We start from the raw sequence: 15084 nt of genomic DNA on the forward strand, positions 1-15084 counted from the left end.
ATTTTTCAAGGCAAGAGATGAGCAGAGGTGGGTTTTGCCATTGCCTTCTTCTGCAGAGTAACCACAGTCTTCCTTGGTGGTCTCCCATCCAAGTACTGACCATGACCAGCCTGCTTACCTTCCAGGTTCTCAGGAACTCAGGCTAGTCTTGGCAATTAAAATGAGGCACCTGGTCCAATTACTGCGCAAATCCCGATACTACATTCTGTCTAAAAAAGATGGCAAGAGCTCTGGTTCATCTCCAAGGGAACCGCTTCTTCCATTATGACATGGGGGGTGGGGTGGAAACAGTTCCTGCTAAATGCCCCCCCCCAGTTCTCAAGCAGTATCACACTCCATAAAGTGGGTTATTAAGTAGTTTTGCAAATAAGACCATCCCAGGCAGCCTGCCAGCTCTGCCCGCCCTCACATACCACTGTTAGACATGTTGAGGCTCCTGGATGGGCCTGAAAGAAAAAGGAAAGAAATCAGCTCCCTTCCAGTGTACAAGAGATTCCCTGCAGGGTGATTCTGATCACATGCAACCAAGTGAGCGTATATTTTCAAGGTGGAATCAGCTAAGAAGGGCCGTTTCCAGACGGCTTACCCTCTGCCGCTCCATGCCGCAACATTGCGGCTCGTGCCGGAGAAAACGCGAAATAGCGCATTTTCTCGCGCGAGTTTTGCGCAACATCGTGCAAAACTCATGTGAGAAAATGCGATATTTCACGTTCGCCACAGCACGAGCCGCGGCGTTGCGGCATGGAGCGGCAGAAGGTAAGCCGTCTGGAAACGGCCAAGGTCTTGGAAATAAAAGAGAAGAGGATGGAAGGGGGGCGTCTTATTTGAGTAAACTGTGCTGTGCATGGTTCACTACGGGTAAAAAAGAAAGGCTTTTTGTCAATTAGTTTGCAAGAGTTAGCTTTTCTCTCAGAAGGGGATTTCTCCGTTAATTAGGATAGGTCTTCCTTTAACGTGTGAGTACAGAATTCTGCTCCAAGCACTGCTGCCCGGTGGATAATATACCCATCAGTATTTTCACTGATGGTCCCCCAAAGCAAAGCAGCAAGAGAGTTTAACACTTCATTGTGAGTCCTGCATGGGGAAGGCACCATTCCGCAAGGATCCTCTCTGTCTTGGGCCTTGGAGAGGACCTTGTAGAATGGAGGGAGGGGAAGAACTTGGGGAAAGAAGTTTGCAGAAAAGAAAACAGAAGCAGTTGGGAGATCTTTGCAGGGGATTCTTAAGACTCTGAGGGTAACCTCTACATTTTGAGAGTCACTATAGAAAGAAACCCCATTAATAATGGCACTGTACCTTTAACGTTTGTCCTTCCAGGCATATAGTGTGAAAGGTGCATCAGCTTGTTCCCCTGATAGGAGAATTGAATAATAAAACATGTGTGGCTGCGCAGCCTTGTCTGAAAAAGTGGCGGTGGAGTGTAAGGAGCAATCGAGTTTTATGTTCTTATCCTGTTCCAGAAAAAGGGAGAGATTATTCAGAGACCGATTAAACTTTCTGTCGATATCTTTCCATATGATATTGAGGAGCATATAGATCTACTATTTATTCTAAAATTGGCTTCCTTTGGAATCCAGGATAGCTTTCTCTCAGATTTGAGTCACGAAACTGCACATTGCTTTTTACTGCCTGGTGAGCTAGAAGCAAACAGGTCACGTAAGGAGCGCTCCAGCACTACAAGAGTACCCAGAGTGGGATGAGCAACTCCTCTGGGCCCGCAATGCATACCTCAAGCATGATACTTTAGCTTGTGAACAGTTTGTGCTATAGACTGAGGAAAGAACACCTGGCCAGATGCTTAGAGGTATGGTGAACTGGTCTGTGGTATTGCTGAGAGGCGAGCAACATGGTTCCAATAATGTCACCGAAATAGTTAGATAGATAGTTAAAAATGCAGTTGCCTTAGACCCTAATCTAATTGTTGTGGTATGTCTCTGGCCAGTTGCATGTGAGCAACTCCTAAAAGTGGATCCTTTCCAGACAAGAGTTTCATACAGTAAATGCACACTTTTTACCATTTTGCTGCAAAAAAGATGGCGATCTTTTCATAGGAAACCAATTCTTTTGAAGAAAATATGACATTTTCCCCAGCATTCAATTGGCAAGCTTCTGTTGTTGCTCCTGCTAGGAAAATGCCATTCTTTGCCTAGAAATAGTGAGTGTGACAAGTGGCTTACACACAAGTCACATCACAAAGACCTACTGCACGTGCCTGAGAAAGCATTAGTAACAAGCAACCTAACATTCACCATTTAATAAACTTGTTAAATGTCACTTTACTATTTCATGGACCTTTTACTTTATTTTAATAACCTTGTGCGTATATTGCCACACAAAGAGCAGTTTACAAAGTCAGTGTCATTACCATCCCCACACACAGACACCCTGTAAGGTAGATGGGGCTGAGAGAGCAGCAGCTGATCCAAGGTCACCCAGCTGGCTTCAAGTGGAGGAGTGGGGAATCAAACCTGGCTCTCCAGATTAGAGTCCTGCCACTCTTAACCACTACACCACTACACCAAACTGGCTTTTGTGGCTTTTAATTTAATTTTGAAGACTGTGTGTTCTTTTTCACTCTCTCTCTCTTTTGTACAGTTACACGCTTCTGTTTTAATACTGAATAGTCTATTCCATAGCAGAGCTGTCTCCCTTAGGGTGTGGATATAGCACTTTGGCACCAAGCAAGTGCTAAGATCCTGAGGTTTATAAATCACCCAGAAAAGCTCTAATGTGTAATGGTTACCTCTGAATTCGTTCTTTTGTCCTTTTAAATCTGTAACATATTTTTCTCTCCTCCTCAAGAAGAAAGCAATTGTGGGTCCATTTCTAAGGAAAGGTTGAATTTTTTTTTTTTTTGCTGTGGTCTAGAAAATGTTCAGAGAGGAAAATACATTTTTCACACATGTACGGGTAGATTCACATAACTAAATTGCACACAACAGGCTTTCTTCTGTGGGCCAGGATTGCTTATGGCCTCCTCATCAGTAGTAGCTGTTACACAATAGCGGGTGGTAGATCCAGAGGAGTTAGCCGTGTTAGTCTGTAGTAGCAAAATCAAAAAGAGTCCAGTAGCACCTTTAAGACTAACCAATTTTATTGTAGCATAAGCTTTCGAGAACCAAGTTCTGACGAAGAGAACTGTGGTTCTCGAAAGCTTATGCTACAATAAAATTGGTTAGTCTTAAAGGTGCTACTGGACTCTTTTTGAATAGCGGGTGGGGCGCTCTCACAATTGTTGAGAAAACAAGGCTGTGTGATTCTGCCCTGAATGCCATATTAGCAAAATGGTAAATAATTGTTCAAAGAGGCCACTGTGAGATGAAGAAAAAGAGGTCCAGATTAAATGGAATGATAGGGTTTTTTCTAATCAGACAGTTACCAAAAGCAGTGGCAAGAAATATTTTTAACAACAGTTAAACGTGCATTAGAGGTGCATGATGTAGGTTCAAAGACAGTACAACCACTTAAGACTTTCAGGAGCTTCAAAATTCTAGTATTCTATTATGGAAACAGAGACAACCACTGGCAGTTAACATTTTCAGCTGTACATGTCTCACCTGAATTCATTGGGGGTTTTTTTAGTGAAGACCGATTCTTATTTGGATTTTTTTTCCTCACATCCAATTCTGGAAATGGAACAAGGAATGTCATTTCTGATGCATCAGTTTTGTTTTGCTGCTTGTTTGATGCCCTGAGTTTTGATGCATCTCTGAATCTCTCTCTCTCTCTCTCGGCACAGTGCCTGTGGCAGATATAAAAGCAGTCTTGACAGGGAAGGACTGCCCTCACATGAAGGAGAAGGGAGCCCTTAAACAAAACAAGGTATAATTTTCAATCCAATATCTTTTTAGTTATAAATTTTGCTCTTGACAAAACAGAATACTTCACAGAATATACATGTTTCATTCTGGATGTATTTTAATTTTCTAATCCACTCAATCCCAAAGATTGCAAATAGGTAACAATGCCCCAAACATCCTTTTCTCCCCCTTATTCTGTACATGCTCAGAGGCCTTGTTTCCTGTGTATTCCTGGTGGGAAATGCAATTTAAAATATCCACCATGCTCTGTCAATTTGCTGTTCTCCCATGCCTTGAAACATCCTTTTCCTTCCTGGCCCCTTTTGGTAGTTTATACCCAGGCAGATGAACTAAGTACACTCACAATCAAATTGAATGTTCCAGTTAACCACTTCCACCCCCGATAGATACTTCCCCACGTGATTTCTGTGAGCATGATTTTGTATAAAAGCAGAGAGTAGAATTGCAAATACAATGAATGCATCCTATGCAAATCTGGAACTTGAGAGCTGCAAGAAGTCAACATAAACCAAAGGTATTTTCTTTTTAGCTATCCCAACATGAGCAACAACATTTTCTAATTTGATTGGGATAACTTTATGCCTAAACATGGGGGGGGGGGTTTGAGAGAAGAAGCTCTTATTGATAGCCAATATGGGCAAGTAAGGGTAGCAGCTACAATGCGAGAGCCTGCGCATGCTTTGTTCTTCCCATCGCTGAAACTATTTTTTAGGAGCGCATATTTTTCATAACAACTCATATTGTACTCTCCTCATCTAGATGGTTTTGTTCTGGTTCTGTGTTTAGCTGTACCTTACACAGTCTATAAGCCTCCTCCCACCGATTAGGGTCATGCACACTACATTTCCTGCAGTTTGAAGCACTCTCAACAGAAAAGAGAGAGAAAAATTTCTCGTGGGAATCAAACCAAAAATTAATATACTTTTTATATGATATTATAAGGTAATTTCAAAGGCAATTGCACGAAAATTATACAAACTGTTTATATATAGCCAATAAAGATGTCCAGAGAGTCTATCATCTGTGTGTATTCCTTAATGTAAGTTCCTTAATTGCTGTAATATCACGGTGTGCAGATGAGTCTTCACAAAGTCTTCTCATATAAATTCAGCTAAACAGCTTCTCATATGCATTCAGCTTGGAATATAATCACAAAAGTCTTCTCATATAAATTCAGCTAAACAGCTTATCATATACATTGCCACGCCCAATCTGGGGCCGGCTACAAACAGATTTCGTCCCCTTCTTCAGGGGCGTGGTTTATAGCTGTAAAAAACAACATTCTTACTTTAATATACAATAACCAACATTTAAGTATTATTGCAATCCCCCAAGCGGAACTGACCTGTTGTATTCACACAGCATAGGGTATTTGAATCAATAATTATTGTGGAAACGTATGTCTCCAGTATCACAGTCACAGCAGCTGTATCTTCTCCTGCTTGTGGCCAAACCCTTCAACTGCAGTTTAAATCACATACTCATTATCCAATCTCAAAACTTTAAAGCAACATAACTGATTATAAAAAACAATTCAATGATAGTTCCGTATTGAGGCCGTGCGGTCTAATCGTCTGCAGAAAGACAATCCAAAATGCTTCCCTCCTCAGTAGCTTAATTTGATTTGCATGTCCCTTAGTTACAACCTCCAGTACCGCTACTTTAAAGGAATTTTCTTCATGACGATGCTCGATAAAATGTTGTACCAGGGGTCCTTCCATTACTCTGTGCCTAATTCTAGACATATGTTCAAAGATCCTAGTTTTCAATGGTCTTATCGTACAACCCACATAAAAAAGAGCGCAGGGACATTCAAGTAAGCACTCTGGCAGCGCTTGTGTGCTGCTGCTATTGAGCGTGCTCGTTCGTAACTGTGCATGCTCAGAAGCATTTAGAAGCCAAATCTGACAGGGATGCTCTTTTCAGCACCAACCCAGTCTGGCTGGAAGAGATTGCTGGCTTTTAGGGCAATCGTTCCGGAGTTCAAAGCTTAAGTGGAGGTTCTCCCAAGGTTCCCAACCAGACGGAACGTCCAAAGGACATTTTCCTCTTCCTGCCCTTGGTTGTGCATAGCAGCTGCTTTCATATTTATGCATTGGCAGAAAAGAAGTAACAGAATGCTAGTGCCACAAGCAAAGAATAGATTTGGCAGACTCTCCTTACCGGTGGCTTTGTAATCTTTCCATTTGCCAGCATACAGTGTTCGTCCTTCCCATTGGGGTCCTTTGGAAATGTCAAAGGGCAATTCAATGTCATATGGAACTGGAATAGCTTCATAAGATACAATCAGATTTACTTGTTGTTCAGTACACTATTCTTCAAAATTGGCCTTAATTCCAAATATTCCAAATTTACATTTTTTAAAAGTCTCTTATATTATCTAAAAGCCATGTATGCAAAAAATAAATTAAAACCCAACCTGGAACAAATGAAAGCAATCTGAAAGAAGTCTAGACTGTAGATTTCCATTTTATGTTGAATGGAGTCCAGCTCATCTGTGGCAAGTAGGGCTACCCGGCCAAGCCTGGCAACCTGTGCCAAGGCTGAGGGCAGGGACATGGAGGGGGCGGCTGCGACGTCAGCAGCACCATTGACATTGCTGCATCACTTCCTGGTACAGCCCAGACATGACAAGGGTAGCTGTAGGAATCACCTAGTTCTACCATAGTTCCCAGTAATTCCTAGAGCTACCCTTTGAGTTGTACCGGGAAGTGACGTTGGTGATGTTGCTCTTTGTTCCTCCTGCCTCTGGCAGGCAAAACTAGGGCCGTTTCCACACGGCTTACCAGAAAACAGCGAAATCTCGCACGAAATTGCGCAAGAAGACGCTGTTATCACGCGAAATCATGCAAGAAGACGCGATAACAGCATCTTCATGTGCGATTTCGCTGTTTTCCAGAACAAGGTAAGCCGTGTGGAAACAGCCTAGCTGCCAGCAGGAGGTCTTCTGCCATAGCGAAAGAACAGGGAACTCTAAATAGACAAGTCTGTAGAGACCACTTTTGTCAACATGGAAGTTCCTAGTGGAGCAATATGGAACAGGATGCAACTTGGGCAACACCTGGGCTATATGATGACTGATGTACATGTTCAAAACAAACACACGTATCGTACAGCCTTTCCAGGACTGTGCCAGCTGAAAAGATAGTTGGAAGGAAATCAGTGGGCTTACACTGGAGTAACTCTGCATAGGACTACACTGAGAGTTTTCTTTGCCTTAGTGCAAGGATGTATAGCAGCATCATAAATTTCCTGTGCAATTTGTTGACAGAGAGAGCAAGGCAAATCCTTTGTTTTACTGCACTCTGCAGGGAACTATGAAAGTGTTAAACTGGGTGTGTGTTTTTGTTTTGTTTTATTGGTATCAATATTTTCATTGTCTTTTTTTAGGAGGTGCTTGAGCTTGCTTTCTCTATATTGCACGACTCAAATGGACACTTGGATTTCATCGCTCCTGACAAGCATGAGGTAAATCTCTATGTGAAAAAGGGAATGAGGGAAGGGGAAAGAGAGAGAAAATGTTTTGTCTGTCCTGAGGTTGGATGCCAAAGTTTGATTGGCAGATATAGAGTTCAGCTGAATTTTGTTAAGGATTCTAGAACAATCAGCCAGCAGGGTTGCTAAATCTCTGAATATCTATTTGTTATCAAACTACACCAGCAGGACTTGGGGCTTTGAGGGGAAGTTCTCCAAGATGCCAGTTTGGTGTAGTGGTTAAGAGCACGGGACTCTAATCTGGAGAGCCGGGTTTGATTCCCCACTCCTCCACTTGAAGCCAGCTGGGTGACCTTGGGCTAGTCACTGCTCTTCCAGAGCTCTCTCAGCCCCACCCACCTCACAGGGTGTTTGTTGTGGGGATAATAATAGCATACATTTTTTAAACTGCTCTGAGTGGGCATTAAGTTGTCCTGAAGGGCGGTATATATATTAAATGTTATTAATGAACTGACCTCAGATACACATTTCCTGGTGGATTTATACTGTTGCAGATACTCAGTGACTCATTCATTAAAAATGATAGAGGTCAAAAGTAACTTAGCCTACATTAAATCTTTTGCATAGAGGAAGAAGTCAGTAGATATGTCATACCTTGCATGTGTGTGGATCTCATGATTTTAAAGGGTCAAAGTTTTCAACGATAACTGGGAGAGCTGGACTTTTCATTCTAAAGAAAGCCAATGTCCATATGAGGGTTGTAAAAGCCAGAAGACCCAGCTAAGCCCTGTCCCAGTTAATCTCAAATGAATTAACATTGCCCATTTTCACACCGCTTACCGGCCACGGAACATCGCACCGAGCTCCCGGAACGATACCATCTTCCTGGTGTGATTTTGTGCGAGAACTGCAAAATCACACCAGGAAGCCGCTGTCGTTCCTGGTAAGCAGAGTGAAAACGGCCATCGTGTCCATATATGAACATCTACCTCTTTAATGCCCTGTTTTGAAAGAACCTCAAGGGCTCTTTCCTGTCTCCATCTCACCCATGCATACCTTGATTAAACAGTGACACAAGCTGCTGTCCTGCCCTAAGGGCTGGTTCTTTGGGCCAGTGAGTGCCCCATTTTTAATCTTCACCCCCAGACTTGGGTCTTAAAATTTTCCTATGGCAAAAAAGAAAGAAAGAGGTCTAATATAACACTCAGATAGAAGGTTTGAACATAATAGTGCTTGTATAAGAGAGAGAGAGTGTGCAGAACCCACATTCCAGGGAAGTAAAGAAATACAATGAGGCCCTTTTCTGCCCCTGCATTTACCCTAAAGGTCACCTGACCCACAGAAGTCTTAGCCATTGAAATAGCCATTGAAGTAGCCCCAAATTCTCCATTCCCAACAGCTCCATTTTATTTCCAATCTTTCTTTGGCGATTTAAAGCAAATTCCAGCCAAAGAGAATTGTAGATTTCTTTTAAAGTAATATATACAGTGCAGAGTGTACCATTTTCCTTTCTTTTCTCCTGTCACATTCATATTAGATACCTCTCTCTCGCTCTCGCTCTCGCTCTCTCTCGCTCTCTCTCTCTCTCTCTCAAACTTTGCTGCACACAGAGAGCTCTAGCTATTTTTAAGATCAGCACTATTTTGTAGCACACGGTCAGCTAAATTTAAAATCCATTCTTTGGCATGGAATCTAAGAGAATCATTTATATGAGAAAAAACACTAGTATGGTTGATTTAATTTTCCACTTATAAAATAGGACACAGGCCTGTGTGATTGAAATCTTTATTTTTAGACAATACCACTGGAGCGTTTTTGTTCGCAGTTACATAAATGGCTTTTAGTAATAAATTTGCGTGACTGATTCAATAGGATTTGACTGCCGTTCCTGCAGTCTCCTGGGTTCGCAGCTGATTTAAAACAGTTATTTAGCTCATGTTTATCTGGAATTTTCAGCTTCAGAGTGATGTGGCAAATTCTCTCTCTCTCTCTCTCTCTCTCTCTCTCTCTCTCTCTCTCTCTCTAATGGAGGGAAAATGTTAGAAGACTTTGTTTGCAGCCTAATCCAGCTTCTATAGTGCTGCTTTTAAATGTCAAGCTATTATGATATAATTATAATTATTTAAAAGGGCATAGCATTGCAAGTCTCTCCTTTTTCCAAAATATACCCAGGATTTTATATTAATAATGTGTACTAATAATGTATGGATTTGCACCTAGTTCCTTCCCTTAATAAAACTGAAATCTGTGCAAAGTTTCTGCATAGGATAGAGGGAAGAAGAATATACACAAAAAGCTTTCTAGTTAGACAGGTGTGAATGTAGGGAAATGGTAAAGGACCTTTTTAAACATGGTAAACCAACCCAAGATTGTTGTCCTTAAACACAGTTCAGGTTTACTTGGCTAATTAAGATATATATCTGAAGGTAAAGCACGTTCTAAGGGAAGGAGGAAAGACTTTGAACAATAAAAGACTTGGCAGCACTTTCTATCACCAAGAATATCATAAGAGCTCTGCTAGATCAGACCAGCGGTCCATCTAGTCTAACAGTGGCCAATCAGTTGCCCATGGCCTTCCTTTGATATTGCTTTCTAGCACTGCTATTCTGAGGTTTGTTGCTCCTGACTATAGAGGTTCCCTATAGTCACCATGGCTGGTAGCTTATCCTCCATTAATCTGTCTAATCCCCTTTTAAAGGCCTCTGTTCTAGTTGCTATCACTACATCCTCTGGCATTGAATGCCACAATACAGTTACTCATAGATAAAGATCTAGTACAAGAGAAGAAGAAAAAGAGAGTATTTATATGCTCCCTGTCACGTCATCAATAGTGGTTCGAAGTGGCTCACAAAAAGTTTTATTCAATAATAAAGTGTCTAAAAATAAACCTTGAAGGATAAGATGATGACGACCATGCTTTTATTTATATACATACGCATATATATTTATACATATACATACATACACACACACACACATAAATATGGATATACATACATACATACATACATACATACATACATACATACATACATACATACATGGAGATAGATAGATAGATAGATAGATAAATAGATAGATAGATAGATAGATAGATAGATAGATAGATAGATAGATAGATAGATAGATAGATAGATAGATAGATAGATAGATAGATAGATAGATAGATAGATAGATAGATAGATAGATAGATAGATAGATAGATAGATAGATAGATAGATAGATAGATAGATAGATAGATAGATAGATAGATAGATAGATAGATAGATAGAAACCTACACATACACACAATAAGAATAATAACGACAACAATACTAACTGCACTTATATATTGCTCTTCTAGACAGATTAGTACCCCACCCAGAGCAGTGAACAAGTTAGTGTTATTATTACCCAAGGCCACCTGCTGATCTCATGGCAGTAGTGGAATCTGAACCAGCAGAGTGCTGATTTGCAGCCCAACCACTTAACCACTGTGCTGCAGCGCGGTCTACCTATAAATATGTATGTACATATACATATACGCATATGTGCATGCTACACAGTAAAGCCAGAGACTCACCCGCTCTCTACAGAGCGTTTACAAAGCTTCCAGAAACAGGCTAGAATGGAAGACCTCCTGTCCTGACTTCTTCAGGGAGCCCATTGCAGAGGACCAGGTTGTCAGGCAGGAATGTCTGTGTTCAAGGCGTGGCAGATCCAATAGAGGGAAGTGAAACCACAGGGAGCAGCGCGGGAAGAGAACAAAAATTCTGTTTCTTCATCATCTGAAGATGGCTCATTTTGGAGAAGCGGTGCTTTCCAGTGGAAACGGGTCCATCTCCTCCACAAGCCCCAGATGTCGGTACCACTTTCACATCCCCCCACAGAAGAGGTGCATGAAGTACTACGTCAGGCACCACACTGGAAGCACGGCTCCCTTGCGCTTCCTGTCCCCTCCCCCCTTTTGAGTAAAACCTGACGCCATCTTCAAAGAAAACAACTTCATGGGATATTAACAAACTCAGGATAAGGTAGGAGTCCAGTGGCACCTTAAAAGACTTAACAAAATTTATCCCAGCATAAGCTTTTGTGAGTCAGAGCTCAGTTCATCTGATACAGGATAAAGCCTCTAGGCTTGCAAGATGTTTGTAATGCAGAAACTCTTGTGTTACATACAAGTTCTGTCTAAAATGACAGGGGTTGTAAAAGCACTGGAGATTCCATTGTTTTGCATACTGGTGCATTTTAGAAAATGAGATTAATAGAGATTCCTCTCTCTCTCTCTCTCTCTCTCTCTCTCTCTCTCTCTCTCTCCTCTCGCTCACAAAGTACTGTGTGTGGACAGATGGCCTCAATGCCCTTCTTGGAAAGGATATGATGAGTGAACTGACACGCAACGACATGGACACTCTGCTCAGCATGGAGATTAAGCTTCGTCTCCTGGACCTGGAGAACATACAAATCCCTGATGCTCCCCCGCCTATTCCAAAGGAGCCAAGCAATTATGACTTTGTTTACGACTGTAACTAAAGCTACTCGCCCTGCTGAGACTTACATTGAAACTGGAATTATTGTAACTGGAGAGATTTTTTTTTAAAAAAAGAGGAAGAAGAGAACAAGTTATGCACATTGGACATTGTTGGGGAGACCATAAAATACTTTTTCCCCTTCAACCCACCCCTGGATTTCTACCCTGCTTTCTGGCCCTGTCCTCCCTTGTTTGCCTGTTCTAAAACACTGCTTTCATTGGCCGTCAGGCAAGATCAAATGAACTTTCCAACTTGAGGTGCCCTGAGAAGATCGTCCTTGTTTTTAAAATATTGGAATATACCTTCCAAATTTTAAAAAGGACTGTGTGGCCAAAAATGCTTGCCCACCGAAGCAAATCCAGCATTGCAGGAGTTTTAACTGGAAGGGAGGAAATAAGAAGAGAAGCGGAGCTACTGTAAATGGAGGGTGGTGAGAGGTGTCTCTCCTGCCCCATTTCCTAACGCAGCATTGGCTCCATAGCCGGCTTCAGTGAAAACGAAGGAGATTACTAGCTGCTTTCAACTTCCGCACTATTGTTATCGTGACTCACCATTATCACCATTTCCATTAACACCAGCAACTTCCCGTCTGTGCTGTGTCGAGTGACTGGCTCCTAGGATGGAAGCCTTTTCTGCGATCACTTCTGACCCCTTAATAGCCACATCTTAATGACTTCTCACCCTAACTGATTTCCACACCATTTTATGAACCCACTTGCTGTTTTACGTCCCTGTTGCGCAATTACATATCATTAAAATTGGTGGGTGGGGTGGGGTTTGGTTTGGTTTGGTTTCATTCATTGTGTGCAGAGCACGAGATGCCATAGATACTGAAAACTGCCGTGTGATCTGGTCCATACCCTAGAAATTCGGAGAGTGTTGCAAATTTTCAAGAGATTTGTTTTTGTACAAAACATTAGAATGGCTTTTGCCAAAAATATATATTTAATGAAGAAGAAACGTGTATTATGTGTACTTTTTTTAAAAAAAAATGATCTGTCTTTTGTTTTTAATTTCTGAATGGTCCCTGGATCACTTGATTTAGGAAGAGCAAAAAATGCACCAACATTCCCATTGACATTGTTGTTGAATAAAATTGGGCTTGTGATTATTTTTGGAATTATGTCTTCATTCTCAGGTTCTTACATCTATTTCGACATATCTGTTGCTTCTGCACTTCACAGTAAAAGAACCAGACAATTGTAAGCAGATTAGACAACTGTGCTTATGTGGCAACTATCCTGAAACAAAAAATTATGGGGGATTGTAGTCTGCCTGACAGTTACAGAATCGCCGAGTTGGAAGGAACCGTAAGGCCATCCAGTTCAACATCTTGGCCAAAGACTAAAACATATGTTGCATATCTTACATCCCCACACGAGTCAGACAACACAATTCAGACCACAAACTGCCACAATCAGCAAGTATGCTACAAGTGATGCTTGCAGGTCAATAGCCATCAGCAATCGATCCAGTTTGCTGCATAAAACAAATAATCCCTGGAGTCACTAGCCAATAGGAACTGAATAGAAATTAATTCCTATCTCCATTCATGATTATCAGGCTTTCCCTTGGTGTGAAAACAATTAACTAACTGAGAGTGGCTTCTCCCTTTGTGCTCAGGGGCCCAAATATAAAATGCTCATTTTTAAAATTGGATGAAAAACCATAAGATACAATAAATATAATAAACTAACTCGTAAACATTTTGTTGCCCTGACTTGTATAGCCCAGGAGAGCCTGATCTCATCAGATCTCGGAAGCAACGTCTACTTTGGTTACTAATTGGATGGGAGACCTCTAATGAACACGAGCATTGCAGCAGCAGGCACTGACAAACCACCTCTGTTAGTCTCTTGCCATGAAAACCCCACCAGAGGCTGCTATGAGTCATCTATGACTTGAGGGCATTTCTTCTAAATATTTTATCAGAGCCCCATGTGTAAACCAAATTCATTCTTTTTAAAAAAAAAATCAGTCTGGGAAAACCAGCAAAGCTTTAGATGCACAGGTGGAATGGTAAACCATTCCATAAAATGTGTATGGCCACCAAAAAGGCACTATATCTCATGGTAGATCTACACACCAGTCTAAGAGAAGCACAACTGCTGGGCTGTCCACACCAGGTAAGAGGCAGGCTGCTGCTTTCTCCACCAACACAACTTTCCAGACTGTCTTCAAGGGCAGGCCTGTGTAGAACACCATGACATACGTTCTAGAGATTACAGAAGAATGGATCCGCATGGCCAGTTCTGCTAAATCAAAGAGAACTTATGAACTAAACATAGATGGTTGTGATGCTCTCTCCTTTGGGTTGGCAGCACCCATGGGTTTGGGGTCAGCCACTGCCCCTTTAACTGCTGTTCCTGCCTTCTCAAGATACTCCTGTCTCTTCCTCATCTCTCCACACTTCTCACCTAACTCCTTACTCTCCACCCTGATTGTAGGGGGGGAGGCTTCCCTTTTATCCCTTCACCAATCCCAGCCTCCACCTCCTAGCCCCACCCCTAACAACCTAGCTGCTGCCTGGGCTGCCTTAGACAGCCACACCTGTGTCTGCTCTGCTGCTGGCTCTTCCAGGCTACTCCCTGCCGTTTCTAGCCTGCCTGATTGTTTGCTGTGCTGCTGCATCTCTCCTGCCAGCCTCTGAGTGGTAGTGTGGCCTAGTGCCTCCTTTACTGCCTTTGGCCTGCTGCTTGAGTTGGTGCTGGCTGGCTGCCTCTGCCCTCTGTCTCTTCTCCCCCTGGCTGAGCTGTTGTTCTTCCCCTTGGCTGAGGAAAGAGGCTGCCCTGGATCCCTGACTGGGTAACTGGCAGTCATTAGGACCCAGGAGGTGTTGCCTAGCCTGCCTCCTGTTGAGGCTTTGCCTGAGCTTCTTGCACCTGGGGCTTCTTTGGCATTATTGGCCCTCGTTGGTGTCTCCGACATCTGCCCTCCTGGCTGGGTGAGTGTTACGGGTGGTAGGGCTGGACTGGGGGGGTTGCAAGCCTTGTTTCTGGGGTGGGTGTCCCTGGGACATTCCCTAAGTCCGGCCCCAGCACTGGACCATGGTAAAAGCCACTTCTATTAATGGTTCCCAGTAACAAGGTTGGATCTAGGAGAATGCCTGAACTTTACCTGATCAGTCAGGGATAACCTAGCTAAAGTGAACACAGGCAAGTTCATCCTTTTTGTTGAGAGACTTAAGTGCCATGTATTGGATGACAATGGCATTTGCCAACTAAAATTTCCACACCCACATGTTATTTAGTTGATCCTAATAAAAGGTATTGTGGAGAGAGTGTTCTGGATTTTTTTTGGATTTTACTTCAGGCCAA

General features: G+C 42.3%; 1 protein-coding gene across 1 annotated transcript in view; it reads left to right on the forward strand.

The window, feature by feature from the left end:
• The window catches only part of ELMO1 (engulfment and cell motility 1), a 410819-nt gene extending 397941 nt beyond the window's left edge, over nt 1–12878 (forward strand). Inside the window, exons 20-22 of the mRNA XM_054991799.1 lie at nt 3740–3822; nt 7212–7289; nt 11568–12878. Of these exons, the coding sequence (XP_054847774.1) occupies nt 3740–3822; nt 7212–7289; nt 11568–11768 (362 nt within the window). The 3' untranslated portion in view covers nt 11769–12878. The remainder of the gene's footprint in view (nt 1–3739; nt 3823–7211; nt 7290–11567) is intronic.
• The last annotated feature ends 2206 nt before the right edge of the window (nt 12879–15084 follow it).

The sequence above is a fragment of the Eublepharis macularius genome, chromosome 11 (genome assembly GCF_028583425.1).
Source record: "Eublepharis macularius isolate TG4126 chromosome 11, MPM_Emac_v1.0, whole genome shotgun sequence".
NCBI lineage: Eukaryota > Metazoa > Chordata > Lepidosauria > Squamata > Eublepharidae > Eublepharis > Eublepharis macularius.